We start from the raw sequence: 17,008 nt of genomic DNA on the forward strand, positions 1-17,008 counted from the left end.
TGGAAAGGAAGATGCTTCACATTACCTTAAGGGATAAAATTAAGAACACTGAAAAAAGACGTCAAACTCAAGTCAAAGACATTATGGTGAAACTCAAAGAAGCGAAATGGAGATGGGCAGGTCACCTTGCACGAAGGGAAGATAACAGATGGACTAAGCGGCTTACAGAATGGCAACCAAGAACAGGGAAAAGATCAAGAGGAAGACAGAAGAGGAGGTGGCGTGATGACATTACTGCCTACATGGGACCTACATGGACAAGAAATGCAAGAGACAGAGAACAGTGGAAGAATCATGAAGAGGGCTACGTCCAACAATGGTCGAACACAGCCTGGTGAGTGAGTGAGGTGAGTAAAGTATCCTCTATCTGTATTCTTCTATTTTGTTGTCCTATCAACTGACCAGGTACAACAATGTGGCAGTTTTAAAATATTTTTAATAGAATTCAATGGTATTTGCAAGATACCTGTGTCAGTTCAGTTGTGCTCAAACTTTTCCAATGTTCAAGCTTAATTGTGTAAGTATCAGAATTTTGAAGAAGATAACTGAGAGCATCCTGATCAGCAAATGTTACAATATTGCTGCAAGTGCAATCCCTGGTGGGAACCCTAAATTGGGCTGCTATTCCAGTTGAAATCCTAAAAACCCCTATGGAAGACATGCTCTTCCACACAGGGAGTGTGAATTACAAATGGAGTTACCCGAATGGGTGACAACATTTGAAATCTTCCATAGGGGGTGTATGGCTTTCAACTGGAATAGCTCATAAGACAATATGACTTTAAGGTGGTACTACACCCCCTGATAAATTTTGTAACTAATTTTGCATTTTTCTCAAGAATTAACTACACACTGGTAACACAGGTTATGTATATTATAGGGGCAAGGAATCCAATTACTTCACTGAAATTTCAGTGATTCAAGACAAGTTAAGAAATGAGGTACATTTTAGCAGTAACACTTTTCTTATCATAAATAACATACCAGTTGTCTTGAGTCACTGAAATTCCAGTGTAGTAACTGCATTCATTGCCCCTATAATATACATAACCTGTGTTACCAGTGTGTTATTATTTTTTGAGAAAAATGCAAAGATAGTCACAAATTTATCAAAGGGTGTAGTACCGCCTTAAGTCCAATCTTTCAATGGTGTAACACTGTATTGACCTTTTCGGTAAATCCCATAACCCTTTGCGAGTACACCTAAGAACTCGTCATTTTGCGTCACGCCGCTCTGCGCCGATGCCCACATCGTTTATCGAACATCGTTACTGCGCATTGCAAGTCGGCATGGCGTAAAATGACGAGTTCTCAGGTGTGCTCGCAAAGGGTTATGGGATTTACCGAAAAGGTCAATTAGAGTTGAGATGCATACATACCTGGTCCTAGTGCAAATCCTACAGTGAAGAAAATCACACAGACTATACTAATATATGCAGCAGGAGACCAGATTTCCTGTAAACAAAATTGAAAAATTAGGTAACTTTGAGAGAACATGCAGAGAGTTTTGTTGCCATGGACACAATGCTAATTCCACCCTCAATTATTTATAGAATAAACAATAGGAATTTTTGTTTTTACTATCCTCTACTGTGTGATAGACTACAGGCAGGTCCAATATTTAATCGTAGTAGATACCGGTGCAAATGCCCCTTTTTGTGAAATGAACGAAACTTGTTTACTGTTTAAGTTGCCCATACTGCAATCTTGGATTATTATAGAACGCGTAACATACTCGTGCTTCGAGTCTACTGTGTGATAGACGGCATGCATAAACCAATGAAATTCAGCGCTAACAAGCTAATCCACAGCCACTGACCAAGAATATTTTGACAACAATTTGAATTTATTGATACTTCAGAAAGGTTTTGTTCTACAGGACAGCATCTTCAAAATAATCATAACAACAATGGATACATCCCTCTTGTGAGATTTGTCATTTGGAGCAAAGATTTGCTTACTAGGATCAAAGAAATACATATGCATGAACTAGAGGAAAATGTTAGATAGTTACCCAGCGGTACTCGACTTTGGAAGTGACATTAGTACAGGGCTGTACAGACACCAGCTCGAAACTAGGGGCGTTTCGGTGAGAGATTTAAGACAAAAAAAAGGGCATCATAGGATGAAAAGTCCCAAAAAGGAGGTCTTTCTGTGACTGAGACTGGGACAATTTTTACCGATAAGGGGGGATGTCATTGTGTAAGAAGGATAACAAAGGAGGTATTTCCAAGTGACTGGTAAAAATTGTTGGTCATAACAGCACTCTCCTCAAAAGGCATTTCCTGGTTTTACAATTTCTGCATTAATGCAAAAACAGATCTGCCCATAAAACACAATATGTGCCTGTTCAGCTGAATACTTATGGACCATACTGCTTACCTCTATTAACAAGCTGACAGTAAGAAGAATAGACCATATAAACATAATGCCAAGACCCCAGAGATGAAGTGTCCTCCTACCAGCCTTGTCCATTAATGGAATCTATAAGGGAAGACTCACACACATGGACCATACTGCTTACCTCTATTAACAAGCTGACAGTAAGAAGAATAGACCATATAAACATAATGCCAAGACCCCAGAGATGAAGTGTCCTCCTACCAGCCTTGTCCATTAATGGAATCTATAAGAGAGAATGATGATCAAAAAAGTTATTAGTATATTCATTTTAAATGAGAAAGGTTTTCTCCACATATCGTATTTACTCTTGTTAAGCAACCCCCATTTTATTTTTGTCATGTACTGAAAAATTATGAACATTTACTCTTTTCTTTCCATTTAATACTGTTATATTGTGAAGTACCATATATACTTTGATCAGCTCGTAATAGGCGGGAAATGTTAGGCTTTTACCACTACGCGAAAAGTAGACCCATGTTAAGAGTGCTATTAGTTGACCTGGTCTATATTTTGTGTGGAAAGAAAGTTGATAAAGTATAAGACTTGGATTAATAATTTTTTATACTTCCGGCGAGATGTCACAAGACAATTTTCAAAATAAATTATTTTGATATTAATCCGCAATGTTATATAGCCCGCCGATTACGAGCTGATTAAAGTATAGCTGTGGTATTAGTCCAATATGTCAGGAAATATTTGACCTGATGACCCCAATTTGACATTGGCTAAATAAGCTGTATTTTCCCTCAAAGGGGTACTGTGATTCATGACATTCCTTGTCTGTGATTTTGACCCCTCAAATAAATACCTCTAACTGCGCCTGGTTTTCCAAACTTTTCCGATCTGGATTTGAAATGGTTTGTATATTGATGTTAAATGGGAGATAATAAACACAGACTTACGGAGACTATAGTCATGGATACCATAACACAGCCAGTACTTATTGGGGGCACATGCATGTATGACCAATTGATGTTAAATGGGAGACAATAAACACAGACTTACAGAGACTATAGTCATGGATACCATAACACAGCCAGTACTTAATGTCACATAAGCAGCCAAGTCTTCAGGTACACCGGCTGATATGAACAGCAAGGTAGAATAGTAAAGCACCTGTATGAAAAAAAGTAAACATTAAACACTGATATGTGACCTGCCACAATAAAATGAGGGTCAAGTCGCAAGTTGGTAGTTTCAAAACACCCTAGCTACTGCGTTAGTGGTCTTTGTTTCCTTCATGAATGGTAAATTATGCCACCATTCACAAAGGACATACTTCTGGCTTACAGGTGTGCAGCAAACCAGTGGCATAGATTTCTTTCTGACATGAGAGGGATGGGTTGGAAAAGATATCTTGATGTATAGTGAACCCAGCACCTTTTTGTGACCAAATAAGTTTATGATAAAAATGTGTGCAAAAATTTTTGCCATATTGAAGCTAAAATATGGTGCAAAAGTGGAATATGTTCGTGTGAAGCGTACAAAAATTGGCACTTTGAGGGCTAAAATGGCCAAATATGAGGTTAATTTCGTCAGAAACCCACATACAGGCATCAAAATTGGGGGTGGGGATGATTGTATGGACCATACCCCTGGCAAAATATTGGGGTCCCATACCCCCGAACTAAATTCCCAACACAGTTCTACATACACCAAGTAAGCACTCACAATGCATCTTTTATGTTCATAACTTTCTATTCGGTGGCTTTCCGTAGTATCTGATCTATCAAAATAAGATGTTTTCTGATCTGATATTTGCCATGATATCTGACACTTCTGTCTGTCCAATTAACTTAGACACCTGGTTTTAATTATTTATTTCGAAAAGTTTTCACTTTGGCAAAAAGTCATGAAAGAAAAGTTGCTTAACACTGTCAGACCTAACAGAAATTTTTAGTAAAGCGATCCTTGCCTACTTTTATTCAATTTTAACCGATTTACAGCAAGATATCATTCCTAATGACTTGAAACTTTTGATGGGATAATCTATTTACAGTAAGGGGTGTTTGAACATGTAATCATGCATATTGATCAGTGGTACCACCCATTTTTCTTTGTTCCTTATCATCGATGCAATATAATAATAGATGCTTTTACTAATTCACAATAACTCAAAAGGGGTCACAGTTGGTGCATTATAACAAATAATAGGACAAGTTACTATGCGTCTGGTGTGTATTGTGGATTATACTCCTCACCAATAACATCAGAGCATTCATAGGGCATACAATTTGTACTTATAGAATTGGGCTAAGCACAAGCATGCACAGAAGAAGATTCAAATACAGCGCCAAATTGTTGTAATTGGCTGAGTTAATATACTAAGAATAAATATGCCAATAAGAAACACTGTCTACATTAAATGAATTATTATATTGAACAATAAAATGTTTTTGGTGAGGAGTATAATTAATTTACTATTCATCCATTCACTATCCAAAATCACCATACCTACAAATCCGTATAATAAGACCTTCCAAAATAATGGTACCCAACTTCTACTGGATTATTTTTAAAGTGTTGAGAAAAACCTTCCAATTTCAATAGAATTTCAGGTAAACTCTCACTCAATGCTTTTGAAACACAAAAAATCCTGCTAGGTCGCAGCAAATGCTAACACTTTTCTTTCATGACTTTCTTTGAAAGTGGATATTTTTTCAAATAAGTAACAAAAACTGGGTATCTAAGTTAATTGGACAGACAGTAGCCCCTTTAAAATATGATAGGAAAGAATCAGGATTAAGCTTAAAACCTATATGTGCACTAGTATACTGTGCTGTCTGCTTGGGTAATTACATGATATAATCCTTTAAGTAAACAATCAAAATAGAGTTTTTAGATCTTTTGGCAAATTTAAGCTTCATCCCTTTCAGCCCTACTTAATATGTTTACCATATTTCATATATAATGTTATTTGTTAAATCCATGGTATGTAATTCTTTTGTATGTATTTCATTTGTATTTTTGATGTATTTTGTTTGACCCCTGGGCCAGACTGGAAATCAGTGTGGACCACTGAGTTTGTTCCCCAGGCAAAATAAGATCTAATTAATTAATAAATAAATAAATAAATAAATAAATAAATAAATAAATAAATAAATAAATAAATAAATAAATAAATAAATAAATAAATAAATAAATAAATAAATAAAATTAAAGTTTCTCCGATTTTCGTAAAAATGGATACAAACTGTTCCTCAAGTTCAAGAGATTCAGGAAAAGAATAGGTTTTTCTCTTTGCAATGTCAAGTTCAGAAGATAGGTGATAAATAAATAAATATAAATAACATTGAACCTATGGAATTCTACATATCTCTCTTTGCTGTGTAACATGCTAACTAGACATCGTAGATAGAGCAAACTATCAAGAAATCCGTTGACTTTTTAGATATCACAATGGACCTAAGAACAAGTACCTACAAACCTTATATGAAACCTAACAACACCATCTTATACGTCCACAAAGAAAGTAATCATCCACCTTCTGTAATAAGGAATATCCCGAAAGCATCAGCAAAAGATTGTCAAATATATCGTCCACGAAGATATCTTTAACGCCGCATAACTCCAGCATACCAGGAAGCCTTAAAGAAGAGTGGATACAATTACGAACTGAAATACAACCCTGCTGGCCAAAATAGCAATCAGCAAACAAATAAACTCAGACGTAAACGGAACATTCCATGGTTCAATCCGCCGTACAGCGATACCGTTTCTACCAATGTTGGAAAGAAATTTCTCAGCCTACTAGATAAATGTTTCCCTCCAGATCACCAGCTCAGCAAGATTCTAAATAGAAACACCGTAAAGATAAGTTATAGTTGCATGCCCAACATGCAGCAACTTATATCAGGACACAACAAATATGTGATGCAATCTGCGAAAACATCTTTGGCTCCGACACAAAACACCACTAATTGCAACTGCAAAAACAAATTGTGCCCTCTTGATGGAAATTGCCTGATATCGGGAGTAATATATCAAGCGGCGGTTACAAGGGCAGACAACCGCAAGGAAGAGACATATGTTGGACTTACAGAAGGCCCATTTAAAACAAGATTCAATGTCCATAACAGTACCTTCAAAAATGTAAATCAAAGATACGCCACCGCTCTGAGCAACTACATCTGGAACCTTAATGATAAGAAAGTAGCATATTCCATCAAATGGAGAATTATTGCTCGAAGTAAATCGTACTCTACCAGCAGCAAAAAATGCAATCTATGCATTACTGAGAAATACTTTATTATAACTAAACCACAAATGTCAACCTTGAACCACAGAAGCGAACTAGCAAGTGGCTGCAGGCATAGAAAAAACATTTACTGTGTAACTATAAATAAGTCGCTCTTTTAGCATGTTTAGCAATAAGTAGGCCCAGACATGGATACGCACTTAAGACAGCGTATTGTGTTGCATAACTTTAAGATACTGTGTTGCGTTAATTCCTCTTCTTGTAGCGCATCAAAACTCAAGACATATTCTTTGTCATTTTACACATTGCAACTGGCGAGTGTGGATGGGTGAAACCATCCATCTGAAACAAATTTGTATTACGATGTGGTAATTTCACTAATAATAATATATTTCGCTCCTATATTTTATAGTTGAGCACTTTATCTAGTGATGGTTTCACTATAATTTCTTACTATAATATTGCTCCTCTTATGTTGAGCACTTTCGGAACCACCATGGAACAAGTGAACTTTGGATACTCGACCAAGAATATTCCAGCGCCAACGCAGAGGGATTACTTAAAGTGCCTTATTGCAAAGACAGAAAAATTTATAAGAGCAGTACGATGGAAAACCTTCTTCTTTCTCCACCCTGTGACAAGACCGAACCAGAAGGAAACATACGGATTCAGATCAACGAAGTCTCCTCCACCGATACCAGAACTGAAAAACTTGAAGAGGCGGTATGTTGGATATAGTGCAGAATATCAAATTTAAACAACCGCATAAACATGATAAACAGTTCCAAAGTAATCTACAGAGTGACTCAAGAAAGATTAAAGAAGGCGAGAAACTGTTCATTGCTGCCGATAAGACAACTAACTTCTACAAGCTAAAACCTGAACAATATAACAAGCTTTTGGAAGAAAATATTACAAAGTCATATAAGAAATCAAATGCAGTTACCAAACATAACATCATCATGAAGGACATAAAGATCGCTACTGAATTAGACCTTGACAACCGCATCGATGTTACGGCACAAAACCAAGCTTTTATATCTTTAAAAGACCATAAGCCAAACTTCTCTAATAAACCAACATGCAGACTTATCAATCCCACTAAATCGGAACTTGGAAAGATAAGTAAACAAATCCTGGAAGGAATCAACCAGAAAGTTCTAAGTAAGTGCCCACTAAACCAATGGAAGAATACCAACGAGGTGACTGAATGGTTCAATAACATAGATGATAAGAACAACAAATCATTTATATGCTTTGACATTTGCGAATTCTACCCTTCCATCACCAAAGACTTATTATTGAAAGCCATCGAATTTGCCTCTACCTACGTTAGCATTACACAACAGGATAAGAATATCATCCTTCATGCTAAAGAATCACTACTGTATGACGACAAAATCCCTTGGTGCAAGCGAAGTAACACTAAATTCGATGTTACAATGGGTAGCTTCGATGGGGCAGAAACATGTGAGCTAGTAGGATTATACATTTTATCCAAACTTCAACATCTAGATATCGAAGACGGACTATATAGAAACGATGGCCTAGCAACCTGCTCAAAAACATCCCGACAGGTTGAACTTATCAAGAAAAAGATATGCAAAATCTTTGCAAACAATGGCCTTAAAATCACCATCGAAGCCAACAAGAAATCCGTTGACTTTTTAGATATCACAATGGACCTAAGAACAAGTACCTACAAACCTTATATGAAACCTAACAACACCATCTTATCGTCCACAAAGAAAGTAATCATCCACCTTCTGTAATAAGGAATATCCCGAAAGCATCAGCAAAAGATTGTCAAATATATCGTCCACGAAGATATCTTTAACGCATAACTCCACCATACCAGGAAGCCTTAAAGAAGAGTGGATACAATTACGAACTGAAATACAACCCTGCTGGCCAAAATAGCAATCAGCAAACAAATAAAGCGCATGAGCGTAAGCGGAACATTACATGGTTCAATCCGCCGTACAGCGATACCGTTTCTACCAATGTTGGAAAGAAATTTCTCAGCCTACTAGATAAATGTTTCCTCCAGATCACCAGCTCAGCAAGATTCTAAATAGAAACACCGTAAAGATAAGTTATAGTTGCATGCCCAACATGCAGCAACTTATATCAGGACACAACAAATATGTGATGCAATCTGCGAAAACATCTTTGGCTCCGACACAAAACACCACTAATTGCAACTGCAAAAACAAAGTGTGCCCTCTTGATGGAAATTGCCTGATATCGGGAGTAATATATCAGCGGCGGTTACAAGGGCAGACAACCGCAAGGAAAGAGACATATGTTGGACTTACAGAAGGCCCATTTAAAACAAGATTCAATGTCCATAACAGTACCTTCAAAATGTAAATCAAAGATACGCCACCGCTCTGAGCAACTACATCTGGAACCTTAATGATAAGAAAGTAGCATATTCCATCAAATGGAGAATTATTGCTCTCAAGTAAATCGTACTCTACCAGCAGCAAAAAATGCAATCTATGCATTACTGAGAAATACTTTATTATAACTAAACCACAAATGTCAACCTTGAACCACAGAAGCGAACTAGCAAGTGGCTGCAGGCATAGAAAAAACATTTACTGTGTAACTATAAATAAGTCGCTCTTTTAGCATGTTTAGCAATAAGTAGGCCCAGACATGGATACGCACTTAAGACAGCGATTGTGTTGCGCAACTTTAAGATACGTGCAGTTGCGTTAATTCCTCTTCTTGTAGCGCATCAAAACTCAAGACATATTCTTTGTCATTTTACACATTGCAACTGACGAGTGTGGATGGGTGAAACCATCCATACTGAAACAAATTTGTATTACGATGTGGTAATTTCACTAATAATAATATAAATAAATAAATAAATAAATAAATAAATAAATAAATAAATAAATAAATAAATAAATAAATAAATAAATAAATAAAGAAAGAAAGAAAAGAAAGAAAGAAAGAAAGAAAGAAAGAAAGAAAGAAAGAAAGAAAGAAAGAAAGAAAGAAAGAAAGAAAGAAAGAAAGAAAGAAAGAAAGAAAGAAAGAAAGAAATAAATAAATAAATAAATAAATAAATAAATAAATAAATAAATAAATAAATAAATAAATAAATAAATATTTCAATTCTGCTGATTGGCTAAATACATGATCCTTCGTTATAACAAACCAAAATAGTTCTTGAGGCCAATAATTCAGCCAGTACCCGGTAGTGCACTTGGGGTTAAACAAATTTACAGCATTAATCCCAGATCCCCTTTTTAGCTAAACCCCTTCAGCCCTACTGACTATTCTTACCATATCTCTGATTGGCTCAATACATGATATACACCCTTTTCTAACCAATCAAAATAGTTCTTAGAGGCTAATAACTTACAGCATTAATGCCAGAGAATTGTTGTGAGAGCTGCAACACAATACTAATAACCAGGGGTCTTCTAAGTGCCTTGCTTGTTATCAATCCAATGATGCTCACTTTCTCCTCCGACTTCTCTTTCTCATATTCCGTCGTCATCTCGGCAATATCGTTCTCGACATCTTTATTACCTCTGAACCACTCCAATGCTAGAGAAAATCAAATACAACATATTCATTATTTATTAATAAGACTACAGGCTGTCTGTTTTATTTGCTAAGCGTATAATGGAACAAAATTCAGCCCTTTAAGCGTAAAAAGAAAGAAAAAAAATATTCCATGGACCTAGAACCAAATTGCTAGGATAATCTGTGATTAATTTTTCAAGATATTGAAAGAAATTACCGAAAAATTACAATTTTGTATCCAGAAAGGGCGATCGATTATGTAAATCTATTGAAAATAAAGTAACACATACATAACCAATGTACTTAAATAAGATTCCACCAATATTTTGACCACATTTGCAAGATTCCTATTACTGCTGCTCCCAGAGGTAAACCGCTGACCAGCTACTTTGTGGCTACTCCAGAGAACTATGCAGTACCAGTTCAGTACCAGTGTGTGTACTGTAGGCCTTACGTGTGATTCTGATGAGTGTACTCTAAGAGTATACCTACATGGGTACTTGAGAGTACCAGTCAGTACCAGTGTGTGTACTGTAGGTCTTACGTGTGATTCTGATGAGTGTACTCTAAGAGTACCTACATGGGGACTTTAGAGTACCAGTCAGTACGAGTGTGTGTACTGTAGGCCTTACGTGTGATTCTGACGAGTGTACTCTAAGAGTACCTACATGGGTACTTTAGAGTACCAATGAAGTAGCTGCATGACAGTGAACCTCTGCGGGAGGCAACAATAAGAATTTAGCAGGGTTGCCAAACCCGCGATTTGTTAGCCCAATTGGGCGACTTTTGAAGATTTTTCCCGCGACTTTTGACATTTTCCTGTCCCATAGAAACCAATGGTTAAGAAAAAATTTGGGCGACTTTTCAAAATTGGCTCCCGCGACTTCCGCTAGTTTCCTGCCCCATAGAAGCCAATGGTAAAGAGAAAAATTGGGCGACTTTTCGATTATTTTACCCGTGATTCGGGCTCAAATCTTTTGGCAACCCTGGAATTTAGTAGTGTAGTACACATCAATGAGAGTGCAGCAAGACTACTGCATTTAACTTGCGGAATAATTCTGCAAATAATTCTGGTATACTCTATATATAAATGTGACTTGCTACCACGACATGAGTGTTAACTCACAAATCGGTAGCTTAGTTTCCAAGACATCCTAGCTGCTGAGTAGATGTCCTATGTTTGCCACGCACCACACAAGCCAGTAGTATGTCCTCCATAAATGGCAAATTGTGCCTCCATTCAGACATACTATTGGCTTGAACAAGTGTGTGGGAAACAATGAACACCAACAAAAAAATGGCACTTAAAGGAGTTCAGTTGAGAAACTAAATTCTATAAATTTTAGTATAAACAAAGAATGGGGCTCAGATGTGTAACCTCAATACATGCAAGTTGGCAAGATTCAGATTCAGATTCAACTTTATTTAGCCACGGTGGCCCACTTCAACCCTAGGTTGTTCTTCCTTGGGGCCGTGGATACAAACTATAGTACAAACAAATATTTAACCTGTTTACAATGGATACGTTATACAAAATATCAAGAGCCAACTGTAAGCTTACCTGTCTCAGCTTTGTGCTTTTTCCCTTTCATTATGAGCAGATATCGTGGGCTTTCATAGCAAAATGGTAATGTTACGATTTGTATGATGGCTGGTGCTGCAGTGAGAGCTAACAGCAGAGGCCAAAGGTCATCAGTACCTGTAACAGGGGAAGAATAGGGTACATGTTCATTTGAGTACTATCTGAGTAGAGGTAATCGATGTGACGTCACAGTCCGCCACCCTGTGGGTCAGGGCCTCAGATTCAACGAGAATCACAGAATCGATTCTCCTAATGATTCTCGTAAAAAGTTGTTGCGAGAATCAACTTCTTTCATTGAATCATGCAGTAAGTAAAGCAACTCCGATGTTTTTGATTCTCGCAAACTGGAACGAAACTGAGGCCCTGCTGTGGGTACAGGTCTTTTTGGATACATTCAGCACTTTGCCCCCATCCCATCACATCATCAGCCTGCTATGCTAATTTGGTTACATCATTCTTTGGAATTTTGATAACAACACACAAAATATGGTTCAAGCATGAATTGAAACATATTTACTCACCAATCTTTGCACAAGAACAAATACTATGAGACAAATCAAAGGGAATAATCAGAAATAATTATGCTTATTACATACATAACTGGTGCATGCTTGAACCATACGACGTATGTTGTACTTTGTTCTCAAAATTACAAAAAAATGACTAAGGCAATTATTGTAATAGGGTGACGATACTATATTGGGCTATTCCAGTTGAAATCCATACACCCCCTATGGATGACATGACCTTAATCTGTCACACAGGGAGTGAGACTTTTAAATGGGGTTACCTGAATGGGTGACTCCATTTGAAATTCACACTCCCTGTGTGGAAGATTAATGTCATGTCTTCCATAGGGGGTGTATGGATTTTAACTGGAATAGCCTATTGTATTGTGAATACACATCAATTACTCTATCTACACATAATCACTTATTATTCAAGCTGGGGTAATTAGTGCAAGCTGGTGTAATAAATAGATCCAATAAATATTTTGTGTTTAGGAGACGAAAAAAGAATATCCTGTTCTACGGGCCCGACCAACCCAGATTTTGAACAAATTGGGGAAAAAACTTACCTGTACAAATGAATGCCGACCCAATTTAGGAAATTTCAGTAACAAAATATTTGTTTTTGTATTTTCTCAAATTGCAAATGATTTACAGATTTTGGTGATTTTTGGGTCATTTAAAAAAAAAAAAAAAAAAAAAAGGCCGACCGACCCTACTTGAAAGGTCCGTCCACCCGTAGAACCGGGTTTCTTTTTTTCGTCGCCTTACAGAACATTCTGTGACATTCTTAGCATGTCATTTTAGTAATCATTGCTTTCAAAGCATCATCCTAAATCAAAGTTATTGGTTATAAATAGAATTATATACCTCATACATTCCTGTCATCTGATTGGTTGAAAGTGCAGTCATTGAATTAACTATGCCCGCAAAATGAACTATGGACTGGTCATGGAAATGAACTATGGACCTGTCACGTGTGTCCTGATCAAACTGCGCAATCGCAACATCCACTTTACATTCGGTATATAAAACAAATATTGACTGCTTTATATTCGGGACATGGTTAAGATTATAGGCCTGCGATGATCTCAAAACCATGGTCATAGCATCAACTTGGGTCTATAATCTTAACCATGCCCCTCATAGCAGTCAATATTTGTATACTATATCATGTATTGATCTGAGCCAATCAGATTTATTGTAAGAATAGTCAGTAGGGCCGAGGGGATTAGGCTTCAAATTGCTAAGAGATCTGTAAGCTCTATTTTGATTAGTTAATCAGAAGATTATTGTATCAAGTAACCAATCAGGGGCACTGTAAGATAAGAAAGACAATGGTGCCTTCCACCAAGATATTTGTTTTCCCTACACGTATGTATGTATCTGAGAAAATGTACAAGTTTTGCCAATATTTCATCCTGAAGCTTTCCAAATAGGTGAAATTTGGAGTCGTAAAAATATTACTGTGATTGTTTTTATAGTATGCAGGTGTTGTACTTCCTACATGGTATTTTAATGATATAAAACATATTTACGAGGACTGTATCTGCTCGGCACAAATTATCAAATTGCCAAGTGAAGTGGCATAGGCAGCAAAATGTGGAAGTGCAAAATATTGCAACTGATGCCCTAGGGCAAGGGAGAGGAGTGTGGAGAGGATGGGGGTAGAGCAGGTGGGTGAAGAGGGGAGAGGGGAGGGATGGGTGTGAGGAGAAGGATGGGAGAAGGGGTGAGATGGCTGGGCAAGAGGGTGAGTAAAGGGTTGGGGACGCAGAGATGGTGGGGGAAGAGGGGTGAGGGTGAGGAGAGGTTTTGGGAAGAGGGGGAGGGGTGGTGGAAGTGGGAGGGGATTCTTGGGATTTGTTTGTTTGGTTAAATTTTAACTGGAATAACTTGATGGGTTTACCAGGAAGGGTATAAAAAGTCTCGTAACACACACACACCCACCCCAATCGAATGAATGAATGAATGAATGAATGAATGAATACCCACCCACCTCCCCCACCCATCATACCTACCTAAGACAATCAGTAAGCCCAGTGTTTGAGATAACAATATACCAATTGTTACTCCCAACTAATTGAATACACCGATACCACCTCACACACCCACCACACACCTCCCCCACCCATCATACCTACCTAAGACAATCGGTAAGCCCAGTATTTGAGATAACATTATACCAATTGTTACTCCCAACTAATTGAATACACCCTGCAAAGCGAGGCTAAAAAAGACACATGCATTTAGACCGAGGAAATGTGCATTTCGCATTAGAAGTGAGGAGCCTGCTTATACACCCCTATACCCCCCCTCATTACGTCAGAAGCATTATAAGCGGCATCCTCGCTATGTTTTTGTTTTTTTCCTCGCTATTACAAAAACCTCGGTTTGATGGTATTTTGCTAAACACACGGCCTCACTTTGATAGTGCATTCGAACTCACCGATACCACCTCACACACCACCACACACACCTCCCCCACCCATCATACCTACCTAAGCACAATATTTGAGATAACAATATACCAATTGTTACTCCCAACTAATTGAATACACCGATACCACCTCACACACCACCACACACACCTCCCCCACCAATCATACCTACCTAAGACAATTGGTAAGCCAAGTATTTGTGATAACAATATACCAATTGTTACTCCCAACTAGTTGAATACACCGATACCACCTCACACACCCACCACACACCTCCCCCACCCATCATACCTACCTAAGACAATTGGTAAGCCAAGTATTTGAGATAACAATATACCAATTGTTACTCCCAACTAATTGAATACACCGATACCACCTCACACACCACCACACACACCTCCCCCACCAATCATACCTACCTAAGACAATTGGTAAGCCAAGTATTTGTGATAACAATATACCAATTGTTACTCCCAACTGGTTGAATACACCGATACCACCTCACACACCCACCACACACCTCCCCCACCCATCATACCTACCTAAGACAATTGGTAAGCCAAGTATTTGTGATAACAATATACCAATTGTTACTCCCAACTGGTTGAATACTCCGATACCACCTCGTAAGTTAAATGGTGAAATCTCTGATAGGTACAATGGCACGATGCCTGTGTTGATTCCTGACAGATTGAAGAAGAAAAGAAAAGTAAACATTTTGTATTTTTGTTTGACAAAACCAAGTGAATATTTTTCTCACTACAATATTTCATCCTTCTCATCGGAGGACTTCATCAGGTATGACTGATTTGGTCATCTGATCCACTTTCCCGGCAAACAAGTTTGAGTGGTTTCGGTGTTCCTTAGTCTCTTTTGCAGACTTCAGTAGTGGATCGTAGACATGACTTAGAGGTATGTGCCCTCCTCTCTGTTTAGGGTGCCCCGTCTCCTTATTTCCATTGCTTCCCGGACTTCTCTAGACCTTTTGTCATGTTCCCGTCCAAGGATCTTAGATTCTTCCCAGTCTATAACATGGTTTGCCCATGTAACATGATCTGAAATTGCTGATTGGAACACCGGAAACAACTCAAACTTGTTTGCCGGGAAAGAGGATCAGATGACCATATCAGTGCTGATTGGAACACCGGAAACAACTAAAACTTGTTTGCCGGAAAGAGGATCAGATGACCATATCAGTGCTGATTGGAACACCGGAAACAACTCAAACTTGTTTGCCGGGAAAGTGGATCAGATGACCATATCAGTGCTGATTGGAACACCGGAAACCACTCAAACTTGTTTGCCGGGAAAGTGGATCAGATGACCATATCAGTGCTGATTGGAACACCGGAAACCACTCAAACTTGTTTGTCGGGAAAGTGGATCAGATGACCATCAGTCATACCTGATTAAGTCTTCCGATGAGTAGGACCAAATATTGGAAAAAAAATTGTATTTCTTTTCTAAAATAACAAAAATCAGCAACCCTGCACTTCCTGGTCGTCTGTGCTAGCTGGGTCCAGGATTCCTGCTAGACTAAATTTTGGGTCTTTTTGCACAGTAAAATCTAGCTTTGCTCCAAAGCCAACCTATTTTCCATCCAATTGAAAGAAAAAATGAAAAACCATGCCATATGCCCTCTGACACTAATAGTAAAGACCAGCTGTACAATGAGGTATTAATTACTAAATATAGACACAAATTTAGACCACTATTTGGGCAGTATAATACCTCAAATCAGACCTCAAATGTAGTCTGATAAATAGACTCAAAATTAGACACTAAGCCCAAAACAACATAGGGTGCATTTTACACATGGGTGGTTCTGGAATAAGAAGCAAACATGGGTATCATTATGGGCTCTTATAAATCAGTGAAAAGAAGCAATTTCCAGTTCAGTGAATTGCTAACAAACAATAAGCATGGATTTCAATGGTGATGTTATTAATAGTATTATTTGAACAATAATTTTACATATAGTTGTACAACAATCAACATTGAATAATAGTTAGTGATCTTCAGAAAAAGTCTACAACAAAACATTTGGGCTATAACTGTGTCCATAATTTTGTCCAGTATTAGTTTAACAAAGGCTAATACCCTATTCATATCTAATCTCCAAAACTAGATGTTTTGCTGAATTATAGACATTCTGGGTTTGCAGTGTCTGCACACGCATGTCCCCGATTCACACATCTTACAAGTAGGAGCACCCCTGTATGCCTCTACACACAGATGTCCCCGATTCACACGTAGTGCGTGTCTGTGTATGCCTCTACACACAGATGTCCCCAATTCACACATCTTACAAGTAGGTGCATGTCTG

The 17,008-nt window shown here is 37.8% G+C and overlaps 1 protein-coding gene across 1 annotated transcript in view; it reads right to left on the minus strand.

Moving 5' to 3' along the window:
* LOC140167889 (solute carrier family 2, facilitated glucose transporter member 3-like) overlaps positions 1-17,008 on the minus strand; it is a 100,398-nt gene that overhangs the window by 58,884 nt on the left and 24,506 nt on the right. Inside the window, exons 5-10 of the mRNA XM_072191176.1 lie at positions 15,225-15,365; positions 11,712-11,849; positions 9,984-10,171; positions 3,409-3,519; positions 2,525-2,626; positions 1,380-1,455 (exon numbers count right to left, since the gene is read on the minus strand). Coding sequence (XP_072047277.1) covers positions 1,380-1,455; positions 2,525-2,626; positions 3,409-3,519; positions 9,984-10,171; positions 11,712-11,849; positions 15,225-15,365 — 756 coding nt within the window. The remainder of the gene's footprint in view (positions 1-1,379; positions 1,456-2,524; positions 2,627-3,408; positions 3,520-9,983; positions 10,172-11,711; positions 11,850-15,224; positions 15,366-17,008) is intronic.

The sequence above is a fragment of the Amphiura filiformis genome, chromosome 13 (assembly GCF_039555335.1).
Source record: "Amphiura filiformis chromosome 13, Afil_fr2py, whole genome shotgun sequence".
NCBI classification, from domain to species: domain Eukaryota; kingdom Metazoa; phylum Echinodermata; class Ophiuroidea; order Amphilepidida; family Amphiuridae; genus Amphiura; species Amphiura filiformis.